The 20,398-nt window shown below is 47.6% G+C and overlaps 1 protein-coding gene across 2 annotated transcripts in view; it reads left to right on the plus strand.

Annotated features, from left to right (window-relative positions):
- The window catches only part of LOC144762304 (exportin-5-like), a 2,548,278-nt gene that overhangs the window by 1,178,293 nt on the left and 1,349,587 nt on the right, over nucleotides 1-20,398 (plus strand). For both annotated transcript variants that reach the window (XM_078647452.1, XM_078647453.1), the window contains one exon: nucleotides 14,080-14,106. In XM_078647452.1, coding sequence (XP_078503578.1) covers nucleotides 14,080-14,106 — 27 coding nt within the window. The remainder of the gene's footprint in view (nucleotides 1-14,079; nucleotides 14,107-20,398) is intronic.

Here is a 20,398-nt window from a genome sequence, read left to right on the forward strand (position 1 = left end):
CTAGATTTGGTATATAGGTAGGAGCTGAGTCCCAAGACTTTAGATATATCCTGACTGAAACTCTGATACGAAACTCTGGACCTTCGACATCCTACTCGACGTAGAAGACTGAAGAATCTCCCTTGTGGTCAAGGAGTGACCACCCTGTGCAAGCAGGCACCATCAAGCACTCAACGGTTTGCTTTGTCGTTGCTCCCGCCGGAGCTTGAACACAGAGCCTGACAAGACCCGGACTTCCAGACATCCAACAGCCCGATCCACATACACAGCAAAGCTGAGACCCGTGGAGGCGACGAGAGACGTGGGACCGGCCATCTTGGAAAGCCAGCGAATTGCTTTCCGTGCAACTTCTGAGGCACCCTCGAAGTTGTGCATTGGGGATTGAGAAGCCCCAGCCCCGAGCACCAACTGCACCGAAGATCACCTCTCCACACTCACCGAGTGCTGCGTGGGGCCCTTTTGCATTTTCCTGCTCGACGCGTCTGTCCGGTCACTTGCCCGTTGGCTAGTGGCCTCTGTGACGACGAAACCTTGAATTTCCAACGCTGGTCTGGTTGCTCCAGACTGGACCTTGCTCCCCTGAAAAGGAGCAGCCCATCAGACCTTGCTGGTCTGATCCAGAAGCCATCTTCGATTCCTGCGTGGGTTGCATTTGCCAAGGCCTGTTGACTCCGAATCGAGATCCGACACAGCCAACAGTGAGAGCCTTCGTGGGACAGTCCGTATCCAGCTCCTGGTCATCGTCGGCACCTCCTGGTCCACGTGGCTGCAGAGACAAGCTTCACGACAGCACCTGATCACATCCTGACATCGCCTGGTTCCTTCCTGGTCACTGGCTAGTGACCCAGACTCTGTCCCCTCTGCTTTAAGGTACTCTTCATCCTCGATCCACCCTTGTATTCAACCGGACTCTTCTCTCCTGGTCGCCTGCAGCATCTTTTTTCCAAGGCTCCATAGAACTCCACGACGAAACCCGACACACTTTGACACCTATGCACCCGCTTCCTGTGGGTGAGGTAACGCGAGTACTGCGGTGCTCCTGTAAAGATTAACTCGCCTAGTGTCCTAGTTTCAAGTGGTCAGCTTCTAGTCCAGTCGGAAGACTCCTAATCCTTTAACTTTCTAACTTTACTCACCCATTGACTTCTATGTGTGCACGCGTGTGCATTTAGACACTGCACCCGCATCCCGTGGGCCTCCTGCTCCCTAACACCCCATCGCAAGACCTCTGCAACTCCCTCGCCTCCTACTTCACAACAAGATCGCAGATATATACAACAGCTTCAGCACACAGTCAACGCTCCCCACGACCTCACCTTCTCCCCCCACCACCACCCTCCGCGCCTGGACCCCGATCAACACCGAAGAAACCCGACGCACGATGAACTCCATCCACTCCGGATCTCCAACCGACCCCTGCCCTCACCACGTCTTCAACAAGGCCGACTCCATCATCGCACCCCACCTACGGGACATCATCAACACCTCCTTTGCCACCGCAACCTTCCCGGAGAGCTGGAAGCACGCCGAACTCAGCGCTCTACTGAAGAAACCATCAGCAGACCCCACCGAACTCAAAAACTACGGCCCCATCTCGCTTCTCCCGTTTCCGGCCAAAGTAATCGAGAAGACTGTCAACAAGCAGCTGGCCGCCTTCCTCGAAACGAATGGATCCCTCGACCCCTCGCAGTCTGGCTTACGGGCCAACCACAGCACCGAGACCGCCCTCATTGCCGCCACTGACGTCATCCGAGCCCTGCTCGACAACGGGGAAACAGCGGCCCTCATCCTCCTGGACCTCTCCGCAGCATTCGACACTGTCTGCCACTGCACCCTAGTACAGCGCCTCAGCAATGTCAGAATCCAAGAGAAGGCACTAGAATGGATCACCTCCTTCCTCGCAGGAAGGACACAGAGAGTCCGCCTCCCCCCGTTCAAATCAGAGGCCACCGAAGTCATCTGCGGAGTCCCCCAGGCTTCATCGCTCAGCCCCACCCTCTTCAATGTCTACATGAGCCCCCTTGCGGCCATCGCACGCCAGCACAACCTCAACGTCATCTCTTACGCCGACGACACCCAGCTGATCCTCTCCCTCACCAACGACCCCGACACCGGCAGAGCCAACCTACACGAAGGGATGAAAGACGTAGCCGAGTGGATGATGAACAGCCGCCTGAAACTGAACTCAGACAAGACGGAAGTCCTTATCCTGGGATCTTCGCCCTCCGCCTGGGACGACTCCTGGTGGCCCCCTGCCCTGGGCAGCGCACCCAAACCAACGGACCACGCTCGAAACCTGGGCTTCATCCTGGACTCCTCCCTCTCCATGACCAGACAAGTCAACGCCGTCTCCTCGTCATGCTTCAACACCCTGCGCATGCTACGCAAGATCTACCGGTGGATCCCCACCGAGACTAGGAAGACGGTCACCCAGGCCCTCGTCACCAGCTGACTGGACTACGGCAACTCCCTCTACGCCGGAACCACTGCCAAACTCCAGAAGAGACTCCAGCGGATCCAGAACGCCTCAGCAAGACTCATCCTAGACATCCCCCGACACAGCCACATCTCCGGACACCTGAGAGACCTGCACTGGCTCCCGATCAACAAGAGAATCACGTTCCTACTCCTCACCCACGCACACAAAGCCCTGCACAACCAAGGCCCAGGATACCTCAACAACCGACTCAACTTCTACACTCCGACCCGCCAGCTTCGATCGACCAACCACGCCCTCGCCGCCGTCCCCCGCATCCACAGGAGGAAGGTCCTTCTCCTACCTGGCCGCCAAGACATGGAACTCCCTCCCCACCCGTTTCGCCTCACCCGGGACCACCTCTCTTTCAGGAAGCAGCTCAAGACCTGGCTGTTCGAACAGTAGCGGAACCCCCTCCCTCCCCCCCCCCCCCCCCCCAAGCGCCTTGAGACCCTCTGGGTGAGTAGCGCGCTTTATAAATGCCTTGATTGATTGATTGATTGATTGATTGATAACTACCGTTAGTCCAGTTTATCCCCAGCGATGCCCTAGGACTTACCATTGTTCGTGACGTGGTTCTTATACCACTATTTTAGTATATGGTTTAGCGGGCCACCAGGGCCTATCCATATTTGTGCAACTTTTGTATGCTATATTAAGTAACTTGTTATGCGCTTGTGCTTCTGTTCTCATAAAGAGTACAGAGGATTATTTTAGAAATATATACATATATATAACATGTGTGGTGTCCTTTCATTTGGTATTAAAGGGATTGAATATGGTAAAACAGCTGGCTTCACATGCCCTCTTGAGTTTAGCCTAAGACTGCTTTTGTCCAGGCTACCACTAGGATAGCTGGTCTATAAGGGGCACCACTGGCCAACTTCGTAGCTTTCGCGCCACACGGACTCGGCTGGAGGCTCTAGACCTTCAATGCTGACACCTCCTTCAGCACCGAATCCATTAGCGACATCTCCGTCCCCTCCGACGCCGGTTGTGTCCCCAGCTGATGTTGAACCTGGCCTCGCCCTCAATGCGGACACGGAGCTGGACCGACGTCAGGACCGGCGCCGACCGGTACTTTTGTACCCCTGTTCTCCCCTGGTGTTCCCTATCTTCCTGAGTGGCTACCAGAGGAGGGTGAGAAGGACTGGGAGGGGTCTGTGGGCCCTCTGGCAGACCAGTTGCAAGAACCGGACTGGAGAGAGGAGTTGGGTGAGGCTAGTGGTCTGGACACTTCCCCAGACCTTGGCATGCTTTCTCCCCCTATTGTGGCTACGGAGGAGAGTGCATCATACGCAGTGGTGTTGCTTAGGGAGGCTGAGGTCTTAAACCTCGAAATTCCTACGGCAGCGGTTAGGACTAACTTCTTGACCGAGGTGCTTCAACCGGCAGCTGCCTCTTCGTAGCCCCTGCTGCCCTACATTCTGGCCCTGTCGGACATCCTTTTGGGCACGTGGTCCAAGCCCAACACAGGTGTTCCTGTGGACAGAATGATAGCCCAACACCACTTCCTGGCCCTGGCCAACCCCATTTTCCTCTCCCCACACCCTACCCCTAATAACTTGATAGTCCAAGCCTCGACTTCCAAGGGCTCATTTCCTATCGCACCACCTGATAAGGAATCCAAGAAGCTGACCACCTTGGGAAGAAGTTTTCTTCCTCCAGTTTAGGACTGCGGTCGGTGAACACTGCATGTCTCTTGGGCCTTTACTCCCATTCTGTGTGGGATTCAGTCGCGCAGGTGTTGCTCCAATGCCAGGAGGAGGCCCGTGCTGTACTCTCCTGTGCATTGGCTGAAGGGAGAGATTCAGCAAAGTTCACCATCTGATGTGGGCTGGACACCAATGACTCGCTAGACAGAACTATTTCCACATCATTAGCCCTGGCTACGCCTGGCTGAGGTCCACTGGCTTTTTGGGTGATGTTTAATCTACCCTTTTGGACATGCCCCTGTTCGGCGACAAAGCAGACAACGCGCTTACGCTTTAAGGACTCTAGGGCTTTGGCCTCATCCTTGGTCCTCGATTCCACCTCTCACCCTGCGCAGTCTCCTTTTCACCCCTTTCGGGCTATGGAAGTGGTGCCCTACCACGTTCCCCCCAGAGCCACAGGCCTGCGCAAGCTGTCCAGCCTCTACGCGGCTGGGGATGTGGGACCTACTGTCATGGGTCTGGGTGCCAGTTGTCGGGCCAGTCCACCAGCGCCCCCTGTGCACAAGCCTCCAAGCCCTCCTAGTCCGACCTTTCAGAGCCACCAATCGCCAGTGGGTGATCACTTCCCCACTGGCGCAACATAACGTCGGACAGATGGATTTTGCAGTTAGTCCGAAGGGGCTACTCCCTCCCCTTTGTGACTACCCATCCATCCATGCCACCTCAATTCCATCTCATGTAGGAGAATCACCTGGATCAGCGCAATCCCCCGCACTCCGACATCTGACAGCCGTTGAAGTAACACTTGATGGTTAACGGTGTCAAACGCTGCACTAAGGTCCAGCAGGATCACTGCCACTGATCGTCCTGAGTCCAAAATGCAGCGTGCTTCTTCAACGACTGCCAGCAAGGCGGTGTCAGTGCCTTGACCCGGGCGGAAGCCTGTTTGAGAACTTCTCAATAACCCGGAAGTAACGAGATGGGCCTGTAGTTCGCCATGTCAAGGGGATCGAGGCTAGGTTTTTTTAGGAGGGCTTTTACTATTGCACCCTTCCAGTTAGGTGGCACCACCCCGGACCCCAACGAGGCATTGATGACCTCGGTGATTGGTTCCGCAATAGAAGGGGCAACCAATTTGAGAATCCTCATGGGGACTACCACTCTTAACTGTCACCAGGACCTTAAGAACCTCGTCCTCAGATACTGGTCCGAAAGACTCAAGAGTCTCCAGGGGTCTCCCTTCGACCTCGATAGGCTCGACTCCTATGACAATTTGCGGCAGGGTCAACAGATTTTTTTCTATTTTAGTATGGAAATACTCTGCTAAATCTTTACATTTTTTTTCCACGTTATCAGTAGAGGCAGGCGGTGCCGGGACCCTCAGAAGTTCCTTAACCACTAGAAATGTTTCTCTGGAGGAGTTGGAGGCGTTACTAATTCTCTTCTCCAGGAACTGAGTTTTAGCGCACCGGATGGTAAGTTTGTAATTCCTAATGGCAGCTCGGTATTCGATCTTACAAGCTACTTCCCAGTTCCTCCTCCAGGCACGCTCCAGTTTTTTAAAGGCCCTCCGCATAGCTCTCAATTCTGGCGTGTACCAGGGAGCGGAGCACGTTCTTTTCTCCCTCCTTCCTGCCGATCTTATGGGGAGGACGGAGTCGAGTGTATGGGACATCCATCTACAGAAATCTGCTTACTCCAGTACCGGGTCCTTCGCTAGCGAAGGGCGCGAACCCTCCAGGCTACGTGTCAGGTTCTCGACAGACAACCTAGACCAGGGTCTTTCAGGCGCACAGACACTGATGGTGGAAGTACTCTCCAGCTCAGTTTGCCAGGTGAAGGGGATCATAAAATGGTCCGTCCACGGGAGGGGAATCGGGGAGGCGACTTTCATAGCAGTAATGTTAGTAAAGATAGGATCAAGTAAATGACCCTTATTATGAGTGGCCTCCAGGTTTATAAGGTTAACCTCACAAGCTTTTAGGTCACATTGAAGGGCTGCCGCCGACCGATCTTCCTGGTCGTCGAAGTGAAGATTAAAATCTCCCAAAGTAATGACATTTGTCACAGAAGCGGCAAGCACCGTCACTGTTTCCATAAGGGAGCTCACGAAGTTTCCAGGGCGATAAACTAATAGCCCAGACAATGCCGCAATAGGTGAGATTTGTAAGGAGAACTTACAGCTCTCACAGTCCTCCACCTCACCATTTTGCACTCTGCATGCCAGCGAGTTTTTATACAGAATAGCAACCCCCCCGCCCCACTGGTCGGTCCTGTGTATAGATTAGAAAACCAGGAGGGAGGGTGTTCACTATGTCCGCTTCAGAGCCTTGCATAAGCCATGTTTCTGTTAAAAACAGAATGTCTAACTCATGTTCCTGAATAAGGAGGCTGACTTCCAGAGAGTGCCTCGGGAGGGATCTACAGTTCAAAATTGCTGACCGTAAAATTTTCTTTGTCACTGCTTGATTGGGAGGGTTACATAATGCACAATGCGTAAAAGGTCAATGCCCTTAAGCACAAAAGTGCATTGCGAAGAATCAAGGGTGTGAAGCCGAAGTAATTCCGCTCGTGAGTAAGTGGTTGCAGAGCTTACCAGATTGGACAGGGTGGCTGGCCCTGAGCCCGCCCGGGCCCGGACGGGCACAGACGGGCTGGACTCTGGCGTGACTCCGGCGAGAGTCCGGCGGTTCCGCTGCGCGAAATCATGACCGTATTAAATACCGGTCTAGCGTCCTTCAGACGACTAGACCGATCTCCCCAATGGCGCCGTCAGGCGTCCTTTAGATCCTCCAAGATGGCGTCCAAACTCAAAAAGCTGACCCGGGACCCGCCAAGTGCGGTGAGAAACAATTATAGTGCAGCAATGGGGGCGATGTTAAAAACGAGGGAGAAGACAAATAAACGTTAAATTAAATACAAAACTGGATAATTTAAAAATTCACACAGAGCCTCGCTGAAAACGCGCTGTAAAGCGCTGCACGCTCTCAGTCACTCTGCATTGCCAAGTTAGGTTGATTAGACTGCGCGCGTTACCCACTTGCCTTAAATACCGGTCTAGCGTCCTTCAGACGACTAGACCGATCTCCCCAATGGCGCCGTCAGGCGTCCTTTAGATCCTCCAAGATGGCGCCCAAACTCAAAAAGCTGGCCCGGGACCCGCCAAGTGCGGTGAGAAACAATTATAGTTCCCTCTCCCTTACCCAACCAGAGTTCACTGTGGTGACAGATGCATCACTTCTTGGATGGGGCGGCCATGTGGGAGAGGGGGAGATCACAGGCTTCTGGTCTTCGGCGGAGTCCGGACTCAACATCAACCTTCTGGAACTTTGGGCGATCTGTCTTGGACTGAAAGCCTTCCTTCCTTCTGTCAAAGGGAGAGAAGTGCAGGTGTTCACGGATAGCACCACCGCCATGTGGTACTGCAACAAACAGGGCGGAGTCAGCTTGTAGACCCTATGTAAGGAGGCACTTTGTCCCTGGAAACGGCTGAAACATCAGGGCATGTCCATGGTGGTTCAACACCTCGCAGGTTCTCTGACCGCCAGGGCGAACAATCTCAGCCGCCGGTGCATGATGGATCACAAATGGCGTCTTCACTCGGAGGTGGTGCAAGGTCCCTTTTCAGCAGTGAGAGATCCTTGGTTAGATCTGTTTGGCACCTAAGAGAACGTGCAATGTCAGCAGTTCTACGAGTTGCAATTTCCAAGGTGGCAATCGCTAGGCAACACTTTTCGTGGCGAGTGGTGTTGAGGTCTTCTTATCTCCTTTCTGCCTATACCACTTCTGCCCAGAGTGCTGAAGGAGGTCAAGTGCGACTGGGCCCAATCATTCTTGTGGCTCTAGATTGGGCACGAAGAGTCAGGTATCCCGAGCTGCTGCACATGGCCATCGATCCTCCGATCAGAGGCTCCACAGTCTGGTTCTAAAACGTACACTTTCCTTCTATCTGGATCGCATAAAACAATTCCTGGTGAATGGCCAGCTGTTTGCTGGCTATGTGGGCTCCAAGAAAGGTTGAGCCATGCAAAACTGAACCATCTCCCAATGGGTCGTTTTTTGCATCAAAATCTGCTATTCCTTAGCGAAAAAGGAACCTCCAGTGGGGTTGCGCGCCCATTGCCCCAGGGTGACAGCAGACACTATTGCTTTGGGACAAGGTATCCCCCTTCTTGACATCTGCCAGGCAGCTACATGGGCTTCTTTGCACACGTTTACTAAACACTACTGCCTAGACAGCTAAGTCCAAAGAGATGGCTTTGTTGGCTGTTCTGCTCTCCAGGACTTCCTGGTGTGAACTTGGTTCGCAGGTCCACCTCCGGGGGTTGGTATTGCTGGGGTATCTATTCTAAGGTGAGAAATATGTAACTAATTGTCTCTTTCAGATGAACAAGTTACTTACCTTCAGTAACGATATATCTATAAGAGACATAGATTAGTTATGTATTCCTCACCGCGCCACCCATCATCCCCATTCTGCGAACTGACTTCTAGTGTAAGGGACTCCTCTTTCAGGGCCCTAGTTTTGTGCAGCAGTGGTGAGTGTCTTGCATGGCTCTGTGCTTCTGCCATGGAATGTCGTTGATAGAACTGATGTCATCACGCCCGGGCAGTGTCTAAGTAGATACTGCAACATTATTCCGGCAATCACAACACCAACGACGAACGCGGAGTCGACCGACGCCACCTACTTACGCGCAGGGGACTGCTGAAGAAAAATTCTCCGGATCCAGTCTGATGCCTGGGGGTAATCCTAAGGTGAGGAATCCATAACTAATCTATGTCTCTTACAGACATATCCGGATCCATTGTGATGCCTGGGGTAATTCTAAGGTGAGGACTCCATAACTAATCTAACGTATCGTTACCGAAGGTAAGTAACTTGTTCTTCAGGTCTTCCCCTATCTAGATGACTGGCTCATCAGAGCGAGCACTTACCAAAATTGTCTACGACACACACAGATCACAAAAGACCTACTTCATCAACTGGGCATTACAGTCAATGCACAAAAATATCACCTGCATCCTTTGCAGATGCATTCTTATCTAGGAGCCACTCTAGACACAGTCAAAGCTCTAGCCTTTCCCAATGTAGCCAGAATTCACAATATTCAGACCATGATACTACAGTTTGCATCCAACCAAGCCTTACCAGCTAGAGTGTTCATGCAACTGTAGGGAATGATGGCGTCTTACATCGCAGTTGAACCCCATGCAAGACTTCACATGCGTCTCGACCGCAGTGCTTGGTACATCAGTGGAATCAGTCAATGGGTCAATTAACCAATCTTGTGTTGGTAGACGCCCTTACCCATTGCTATCTGCAGTGGTTGAACCCACAAAATGTATTAAAAGGATGACCTTTCAACGACCCTATTCCACAGATCGTGCTCACAGCAGGCACATCTCTGACAGGTTGGGGTGCCCATCTCCAACATTACACAATTCAAAGCCTGTGGAGCAACAAGCACAAATGTCTCTTCATAAACTATCTAGAACTTCTAGCAGTTTTTCTAGTGCTCATAGTTTTTTAAACTCACCTATTGGGCAGAACTGTCCTATTCCAAACAGACAACATGATAGCAATGTCATATGTGCAAAAGCAGGGAGGCACACACTCTCTCAAACTGTCAGGATTTTTTCCGACCATTTAGAGATGGTCAATACATTACTTGGTTTGTCTTCTAGCAGATCACCTCCCAGGAGTGAACAATCGGATTGCTGACCTCCTCAGCAGAAGGAGACTGCATATTCATGAGTGGTAACTTCATCCCCAGGTTCTCCTTCCATACTTTCAACAATGGGGATTCCCACAAATAGACTTGTTTGCCACAGCCGACAACGCAAAAAGCCCAAGCTTCTGATCCAGATCCCCACACCCGCTCTCAAAGGGCAATGCCCTATGAATGAACTGATCAGGGATATTGGCCTACGCTTTTCCACCTCTCCCACTCATTCCATGCCTGGTTCGGAAGCTCAGGCAAACATCCCTCACACTATTTCTAGTAGCTCCCACATGGGCCTGTCAATCATCATACACCACCCTGTTGAAGCTGTGAATAGTTCCTCATCAAAAGATGCACCTCACCTCCAGGCTCCTCACACAGAACCATGGAGAAATCAGGCATCCAAATGCCAAAGAACTGAACTTAGCAATCTGGCTCCTGAAGTCATTGAGTTTGGTTATTTACATCTACCACCAGATTAAATGAATATACTAATAAAAGAAAGAACGCTTACCACCAGAGCTTGCTACGTGGCAAAGTGGAAAAGATTTGTTGTCTACTGCAATAACAACAAACTCAGTCCTCTAGATGATTCTGTACAAAACATTATCTGTCACTTGTTACACTTATAACATACTGGACTAGCTTATACATCTTTTTTTTGCATCTGGCAAAGGTAGCTGCATATTTGCAGAACAGGTAACATTTGTCACTATTCAGAGTTCTACCTATCAAGAGTAATACCACCAAGGATTTCTCCTACCCCAGTATCTCAACATTGTCCTTACAAAGCTCATGAGTCCGCCTGTTGAACATTTGCACAAGTGCCCTTTGCAGTTTCTCTCATGGAAAGTTACTTTCCTCATCGCAATCACCTCATTAAGGAAAGTACGTGAACTATAGGCATTAACATTGGAAGAGCCCTTCTTTCAGCTACACAAAGACAGGGTAGTTCTCTGCACCCCCCTAAATTCCTCCCCAACGTGGTTTTTGCTTTTCATATAAAGCAATCGGTTGTTACCTGTGTTTTTTCCTCAACCTGATTCTGTAGCAGAACACACTCTTCACATGCTTGGCCTAAGAAGAGCTTTATTATACTACAGAGATAGGACAAAAGATTTTCGCAAAACAACTGTTTGCTGCATTTCCTTCACCTCACAAAAGCAATCCCCTTTCTAAATCTGGTATTGCAAGATGTATTGTTAAATACATTCCATCATGCTACGCTAAAGCTCAAAGAACTTTATCCATACCCCCTAGAGCCCATTCCATTCGCAAAATAGGAGCTTCTGTTGCATTGTTAAGGAAACATTCCTCTAGCTGACATATGTACGGCAGCTACATGGGCTACACCATACACATTTACTAAACACTAGTGTGTAGATGTGTTAGCAAGACAACAAGCTAATGTAGGTCAAGCTGTACTTAAAACACTATTTAAAACAACTGCAGCATCTACAGGTTAGCTGCCGCTTTGGGAGTATACTGCTTTGTAGCCTATGCAAAGCATGAGTATCTACAGCACACATGCCTTGAACGGATAATGTTACTTACCCAGTAAGCATCTGTTCTGTGCATGTAGAGCTGTAGATTCACATGCACCCACACGCCTCCCCGGGTACCTGTAGTTGTTGCAGTTCTTCACTATACTTTCAAACGCAGTGACATCTCTATACTGCACTTACTTACTCCATTCTCACCCTCTTGTGAGAAAAGAATCTAACACTGGAGTTGATAACCAGACGCACTCTCACCAAAAAGAGGAGTCACCTTACCTTGTGATTTGGAAAGCCTTCTTTGAAGAAAAACAACTTGCAAACCTATGGACCCAACACTAGATGCCAGGAGTATTCAAAGCATGTGACTCTACAGCTCCACATGCCAAGAACAGATGCTTACTGTGTACGTAACATTATTCTTGCTACCTTCTGCATTTGCAGACCTCTGACCTCGCATATACTTCTGTATGTGTACTTTTAACTGCAGCTGCTGTCTATCTACAAAGCAGGCAATGTTTATTTTGTTCAAGGTACCGGTTATTAAGGTGTTCATGGAATGCCTTAAAATTAATCCACCTTGAGTTCCACCTGCACCAACATGGAATCTCAACATAATACTTATCAGACATATGGGTCCACCATTTGAACCATTGCACAACTGTTCCCTACAATTCTTGGCTTGGAAGGTTGCTTTTTAGTGGCCATTACCTTACTTGGACGAGTGAGACCTTAATCTTAGTGGAACCTTTCTTCCAGCTGCACAGAGATAGGGTTGTCCTTAGAGCCAACCCCAAATTCCTAACAAAAGTGGTTTAATCTTTCTACCCCAAATGAGTCAGTTGCATTACCCGTTTTCTTCTCGCAACCGGATTTAGGTGCAGGAACAGCGCTTCATACCCTAGATGTCAAAAGAGCTCTAATGTATTATGTGGACGAAACTAAAGAGTTGCGTAAAACAAAACAGTTTTTGCATCTCTTCCCCTCCCCCAATGCCCCCCCCACCCACACACACACACAAGACCATATCTAAGACCAAAATTTCTAGATGGATCATTAAATGTATTCAGACATGTTATGCCAAAGCTAAAAGAACTTTGCTCACGCATTCTAATGCATGCTCTACCTGTAATAGTGGATTCCATGGCTTTTCTGACCACTATCCAATAGCTCATATTTGTAAGGCAGCTACATGGTCTACACTACACACTTTCTCCAAGCATTATTTTGTGGATGTTTTAGCACACCAATAAGCCAAAATAGGACCTTTATTGCTATGTACTCTGACTACTGCAACACCTACAGGGTAGCCACTGCGTTTGGAGAGGGACAGTCTATGCAGAGCATGTGTATCTCCAGTTACACATGCCATCAAATGTATTGTTACTTACTGTGTAAGCATCTGTTCCAGGCATGTAGGACTGTAGATTCACATGTGCCCACCCTCCTCCCCGGACACCTTTGGCCATTGCAGTTACTTTACACTATTTCATTTACATGGACATCTTTTTACTTTGTTTTGTGACTCGAAAGACTTCTTCGAAGAAAAACAACTTGCACACATCTGATCCAGCACTAGATGGCGGAAATATGAAGACCAGTTGGATCTATAGCACTACGGCAGATGCTTACTGAGTAAGTAACATAATCATTATTTACAACTGTTTTATAGTTTGTGTGTTAAACATCTGGTACTTGTGGGAACTCTTTCCAAAACGGGCTGAGGTTATTTTGCCATTATTTTAGTAGGCATTAAGTGGAACTAGCCTGGAACTTACCTGGTGTGGAATTGGTTTAAATAAACGTACTTATTTACATACAACTTTTTCAACTCAACCTTAATTTGCATCTGTATTACCTCCTCATCACACATATATGGCAGTGGAACAGTTGCACTTGTTGTCTGTGCTGTCTCAGAAGAATCTTCTGGATGGGTCAAAGCTAAGTCTGAAAAAGGGCTGCCATTTTCACCCTGGAGATTCATTCCGTTCCTTCTCTGAGGATATTCAAATACTTTAACTGTTTTTCTTAAGATTGACTTTGGCTCGATCATTTTCCCATACCTGTCTAAGTACATGGCAATGTGTTGCAAGACAAACAGTGAAGTCTCTGCTGCTCAAAGGAAGACGGTGGTTTGACAACATCCAGGATACTCTAAGAACCCTGCCAAGTTGGATGTTTCTCCTAGTCACAAGTAAGAAGGTCCAAGTATCCAGAAGAAAATATCAATCTAACATAAGTAACTAATTTAATTTTGAGAAATGGCCCCTCCCACATGTTTAACTCACATGATCTTGTTGTATACTGGCAAGAGAATTGCAATATTCTACCTAATCCATATGCCCGTCAAATAAAATCTTACTAGAAATGGAAACTGGCTGTGAAGTATGTAGATGTAGAGTTTTGAAATACCTCCTAAAACCAATGACTGGGCTAACACTCATAAGTAACCTTGGATAGTTTGCTTTACAAAAATGTGAACAAGTACATCACAAAGACCTCAATACTTCTTGTTTTATACTCCCTTAGACTAAAGGTAGTCGATGTTGTTCAGAGGTGCAGTTGTTTCTCATTAGTTGTGTTCTGCTTTCACATATTGGATGCAACATGTGTATTCTTTTTGCAAATGCTGTTTATCTTTGAAATCTGTCTGTTATATGTGTACATCTATTTGTGTACAGTGCAAACTGTTCTTTTGAGTAATAATTTTTTTTCTCCCATCATAGTTATTTGACACTATTGAAGTGATCAAGGTAAGGGCACACTATGTTATACTTAAACATCGCATATAATGAAAATGTCTATTGTGTTGTATTGAATATTATACTGGTGGTTAGGATGTTTTACAGGCTTTCAATATTATGTGACCAGGCAAAGAGGGTATAACAGTGTAGCTTGATTTGCCTAGCATTAGGCATGTTTAGCCAAGCTTGGCGCCCGCTGTGAGCTCATATTTCCAGGTCCCATGTAGAATGACTTAGCTGCTAATGTGCAGTTTTGAATCTATCACATATTTGTTGGTGTATCCATTTTCTGCCAGTATTTGTTGACCATTGAGTGCAATGCTGCTAAGGTTACTGCTTAAATAACATTGTAGTCAGCACAATTTTGCTGAACCCCATTGATGTAGAATCAGTGTCGTGGCCAACACAATCTTCAAGCACAGACCATCTGTAGTCAGGCTTCCTCTTCAATCCGTACACTCAGAAAATAAGCCAGTCTAGTATTGTTGTCAAAGCTTCATTGCATGTGAGCCTAAGCTTTTGTGCCCTTTGATCACAGTGTGTGAATTGGTGCTTGGAAGGGGGTGTATCTGGATGACCAGAAGCGGGGCTCGGTGTCCCACAAAACAATTGGCTGAAATTAATCATACCCCTGCGGTGGCGGTAGTGTGTGGGGTCCAGTACTTTTGGGAGACGACTACTAGTTGTAAATGAGCCATCTGAAACTACTGAGGAAAGTCTTGTGGAGCATGTGGGTGAAGGGACTGATATGACTAGCAGCGTGCTCTCCTCGGAGGTCGGACAGTAACCAGCACAGGAGACGTGTCCGATGGTGCCCTTGTACTCGATCCATTAAGTTTGATGGGCTACCTGTGCCGTCTCTTCTGCCCACGGCTCTGGGGCAGTGACGTGCTGAAGGCAGACACGCAAGTGATGTTGGCTGGGTTGTGCAGTAGTGGCCACCTTTTTGTAGCCGTGAGAGCCGTACTTGGAACTGATGAAAGGCGCAGCGGCTGCCCCATGACTGCAACACATTGGGAGTTTCTGGCAGTGTGATTCAGCTTGAGGGCAAATGCAATCCCCTGCGACGCAGAGAAATTACAGGTGGGCAGGCAGTCCTACACTTAATTGCTATTGCTAGGGTGACTTTTTGTTACAGTCCCAGGTGGATATGTGATGTCTGCTTGAAATTGAAGCCATGAAATAAATAAGTAATTTGCTGTTATTCAGTTGGACTGAAACTCCGGGGAACCATTGCTGTTGTCAGCCTAGTTGTTTGTAGAGGGCTTCAAAGAGAGAAATCTGTTTCTTGTGGCATTTAACCGGCTTAAGCTGTGAGCCTGTCATCTGCTGGAGAGTTCGGGGTCAGCTACTTACTGTGGACTCCTGCACCCTGGTCCCCATAGATTTATTAGGCAATGGCAAGTATGAGAGAGAGTGATGCTCGAAGACTAATCAATTAAACAATATGGATGCAGAGGCCCTCTTAATTGAAATGAAAAGTCTGCTAATTTGTGGAGACTGCAAGATTGACATTTGAATCCAAATATTGATCTTCTTAATGAGTAGATAGTGATGACATGAAAATACACACGAATAAATGAAGCAGTAAATGAATGGGTGGGTGTAAAGGGCTCACAGCTACAGCTTATGGGAAGAACATCCCGGTGCTATGTCTAGCAGAATGACCCAAAATCAAACTTCGCAAGAAAAGATAGCAGAATAAGTCCTTTAACCACGCTAGATGAATAGGTATTGGAAGTTATCAGAGGAACAAGTTAAGATTTGGAGACCAGTTCAAGATGGAGCAATATAAGAATGGCGGGCCTTGCAGAGCCCACTACGATGGTTGTGTTGGTGACCTGTAAACCTTTGTGGAATCACTTTTCACTGAACTTGTTTGCAGAAGTAACTTTTCTTACATGTTCATTTTTGAAAATACCCACCGCTTCCTCTCAGAGAAGCTCATTTCTCTTCCAAATATATAGAGGCCTCCCCAGTGAATTATCAGTATATGTCCCTCTTGATCCATCCTGATTTCACTCTTACAATGCAAGAGGTGCAAAGGGGATTTCTACCAGTGAAGACATTTTTGATGGACAGCAATGTGAAATTCACAATTCTGTACCCAGCCAATCCGAAGATCTTGAGGGGGACAACATTTCCAATTTGTCTTGAGGGTTTCTCTATTAAAAGCATAGGCACTGGATAGTCCTGCCTCTGGGCAAGAATCCCAGAATACTTTTCTAAAGTCACATTTTGTGTAGAATCTTTGCATTACTTTAGAAAGGCAGGAAGTATGTGACACAATGTATAATTTAGCAGCCTAAAAACAAGCAATCTTGTAAATTCCACTAATTTACTTTGAAAGGAAATGGGGTGTATTAAATGATGTGGTTGTGCAACCTCACTGTGCAGTAGTCTTACCAATACCCTTTAGGTCCAGTAGGTTTAGTCTGTAAAGCCCTCAGCTCAACCCTGGGTAGTTGTGGTACTGAGCAGCAAGGCTTAAATATAATAACAAGTGTAAAGCATTTAAACAGCACCAAAACTATTGAAAAAGAAATTGACATAAAACTCAAGAATTCCGACCCCAATTTATAAAAATAGGCTATTTTTATTAGAATGTAGACACTAGAAAGGAAAAGATCCACCAAAGGGTTCCAGAGATATAGATTTTACAAGCAATAATAAATCACAGCAATTTCACACAATGGTGAGCAAGCCAGGGCAAAGTCAACTAATTGTAATTCATAGATTTAGCGCACACCTTTGCATATGAACTGATCTCACATGCGTGCCAACCAGACAGAGGTAGCCAACCCCTAATGCATAACGAAAAATGTGCGAGTCACTGTTGTTATGTTATGTTATGTTATTTTGTGATTTTTATAGCGCACGGCTACTCGGTGAGTGTCCCGGCGCTTTATTGACATCCTAAAAGCAAACATAACACATAAAGAATAGAGAGGGAAACACAAAAAAGAATTTTAATTGTTTTGTAAAATCTAAGAGGCAAACAGCCAGGTTTTGAGGGCCTTTCTAAAAGATAGCAAATTAGAGTTGCTTCGTAACAAAAAAGGCAGAGAGTTCCAAAGCTGAGGAGCCCGAAGCATAAAGGAACGACCTCCCAGTCGAGCCTTCCTCACACGGGGCACAACGGCAAGAAGCTGTGATCCTGATCTCAAAGATCGCGACGGGCAATATTGCTTGAGCCTCCTCTGCAGGTATTTAGCCCCAGTTGAGTAAAAGGCCTTATGGACAAGAGTCAGAGTTTTAAAAACTATCCGCTGTCGGATAGGCAGCCAGTGAAGTGCCTGTAACAGGCCAGAAACATGCGCTCGCCTGTGCAAGCCAAAAATGGCGCGAGCCGCCGCATTTTGGACCACCTGCATCCGCTGCAGGAGGTATTCGGGCAGGCCAAGATATAAGATGTTAGCATAGTCCAATCTTGAACCGATCAAGGCCTGCACCGCAATCCTCCTGTGATCTTCTGAGAGCAGCGGAAAGAACTTCCGCAACATGCGGAGAAGTCCAAAACACGAGCCTGTAAGAGTGAGGATCTGAGATCTGAGGGTCAGACCGCTGTCAATTTTGACCTCCAGATTCTTTGCCACCTGCGACGACTGGCTCGGTGGAGACATGTCCGTCGGCCACCACATCTGCCAGTCCGGGTCGGATTGACAACCGAAAAAGAGTACCTCCGATTTATCTGAGTTGCACTTGAGGCTGTTCAGTTGGAGCCATTTAAAAACAGCCCCAAGGCACTCACAGATACTCTTTCCGTCAAAATCCTCCCCTTTCCGGCAGGTGAAGAGCAGCTGGGTGTCATCCGCGTAGGATACGATCTGGGCTCCATAGGACTCCGCCAGGGCCGCCAATGGGGTCATGAAGATGTTAAACAAAGTCGGGCTCAATACCGAGCCCTGCGGGACTCCGACTCCCAATGGCGGCATCTCGGCGGAAGCCGAGGAAACCCAGACCGACTGTCGGCGACCAGCTAGAAAAGATGTAAACCATCTCAACACCGTCCCCCTCAGACCGATCTCATGAAGTCTTAAGAGGAGACCCCCATGGGGGACGGTGTCGAAGGCCGCCGACTGTTCACCCTGTCACGGCTGTCCGAATCCGGTTCCTCAGGGTTGTGTGATGCTCTATGGGGGCCCACCTCTGAATCGACCCAAGTCCGGTTTGCAGTAAGCACAGACTTTTGGGAGCGATTGAGCGGGGGGAAAAAAGGGAGGGGACTGCGAGGGATGGAGACCTGCAAGGGCGACAAAAGCAGACAACAAAGATCACACTTTGCACACTCCCTTTCCTGACTATTGTATTCTCTGATGTGCCTAGGCTAAACTCATACCTGCAACATAGGAAACAATATCTCCGTGACCCACAAAAGGGAGAAGAAAGAGACTGTAATTGTCTGATTGCTCTTCGTCTTTTTACTTCTCGAAGATCCAAAACAAGTCTTAATGAATGATAGTTGTACTGATCCAGAACTGTGAATACTGTCAATTCAGTTAGTTATGTTCCACTACTGTAGACAGAAAAAACCCTCGGGACATGATGTGTAGTAGTTCCATCAAATTCACGAAGGTCTTGAGAGCCATGTTTCCTCCCCAGCAGAAGCAACCCAAAAACAAGTACGTTCTGCTTAATGCACTCTTAGGCATACGATTAAACAAGAAATATTGTCTCGAAAAGTAGAAGGTAACAAGCGGACAGCGTTTCGCGGGTGTATGCACCTCCCTGCAAGAGACCGGCCGGTCTCAGCCAACAGGGTGATCGCACTACCCAAGCGACTCTAGGTGCGCGCTCCTCCTCTGCACGAGAAGAAGTCTCTGTAGAACAGACCAACAGGAAGGCTCAGAAGACGAAAACCGGAGGTCCGAAATAAGGAGTCACAGTAACAGCGTCCAACGTATTACTTCAGAATTATCGGCAGCGTTACCACTGGCTTGCCGTCTTTTGTGCATCCGCATAAGTCAGAACAACGCATCGCGTGATATGCCGCCTGCGTCCTACGCGACGTACCCGAGGAACATGGGAAATGTAGTCTTTCCCATGTTTCCCGTCCGTCTCTCACGCAGCTAGCGTGACAACCGGCGCGACTCTAGCGCGGTTCATGACACACCCAATCTCTAGTTGCACGGCGAATATTACAATTACTCACATAATCAAAGAAGAAAACATCCAGTGAACAATGATGAATTTAAAAAAAATATTTTTTACCAAGATTTGTACTTGTGACACATTGAAAATATAGCCTTTATGTGGCTCGTTCTACTTCAAAAAAGTCATATTTAAAAAAAATCATTTGTGTATATAATAAGTTACAAGATCATGTAATCAGGTCAATTGTACATAAATGAACATAAATGCTACATCTCCATTCAATGATGTGCCCAATCCATTTCCGGACTAACAGATCCATTCTTTAAGGGCCACTGTGAAAATAATGCAAAAATATGCTAAATAGTTGCGATGAAAACAAGCAACAGTTAATATACAACATATAGGGACATGGATTTGTCCTTTCAAAATGCAGAAAGGCATGGCAACAAGATGGAGGAAACCGATCTGATTAAACAATAGGAAACCCGAGGGATGCCTGGAAGAAAAAGTTTAATAGATAGACCTAGAAAGTCCACCTCGTGAAAAGTATCAGCGAAAGAAAACTCACACTAACCCGCAATTAACATCCCAATGTAGAAACAAAGTGCTCAAATACACTGATATTGTGTCAACCAACGCTGAAAACACCAAAAGACGCTTGCTAGGGACTTTCAAGGTGTGTTCATAATGCCCCGAGACTGGAGAGGTCGTCTCTGTAGCACGATCTGAAAAGTATCAATATATCGAAAGACTACTCAAAAAACTAGAGTTTTGCAATCAAGAAACAAACCTCTGTGGGATAAAATACCCTACCTATGTAAGCAAGTGCACGGACGCACTGTGATGCCGCAATGACTCGCTGAGACGGTGACTTTCCGTTGTTGCAACAGCAAATGTAAGAACCAAGTTTCTAAACCCAAAAAGCAGAATGAAAATATTTTAATCACTACGAGGTACCATGACAGTCTGTGGGCACTGTAAATAGCCTGCAATTACCTTTAAAGCTTGTCAGAGGAGCCTAAATATGCAAAGTGACCAATCCATATTATATAAGCCCTGTAAATAAACAGAGACAAGAAATTAACCGTGAGAAACCATTCACGTCATGCTAAGAACACCCTCAAGACCTACAATTACCTCCCAAGGTGGTGTGAGCCTGGATGGTAAAGTGGCTGCTCCATACTCGATACACACTGATAGTGCCGGT

This window comes from Lissotriton helveticus, chromosome 6, assembly GCF_964261635.1.
Source record: "Lissotriton helveticus chromosome 6, aLisHel1.1, whole genome shotgun sequence".
Lineage (NCBI taxonomy): Eukaryota > Metazoa > Chordata > Amphibia > Caudata > Salamandridae > Lissotriton > Lissotriton helveticus.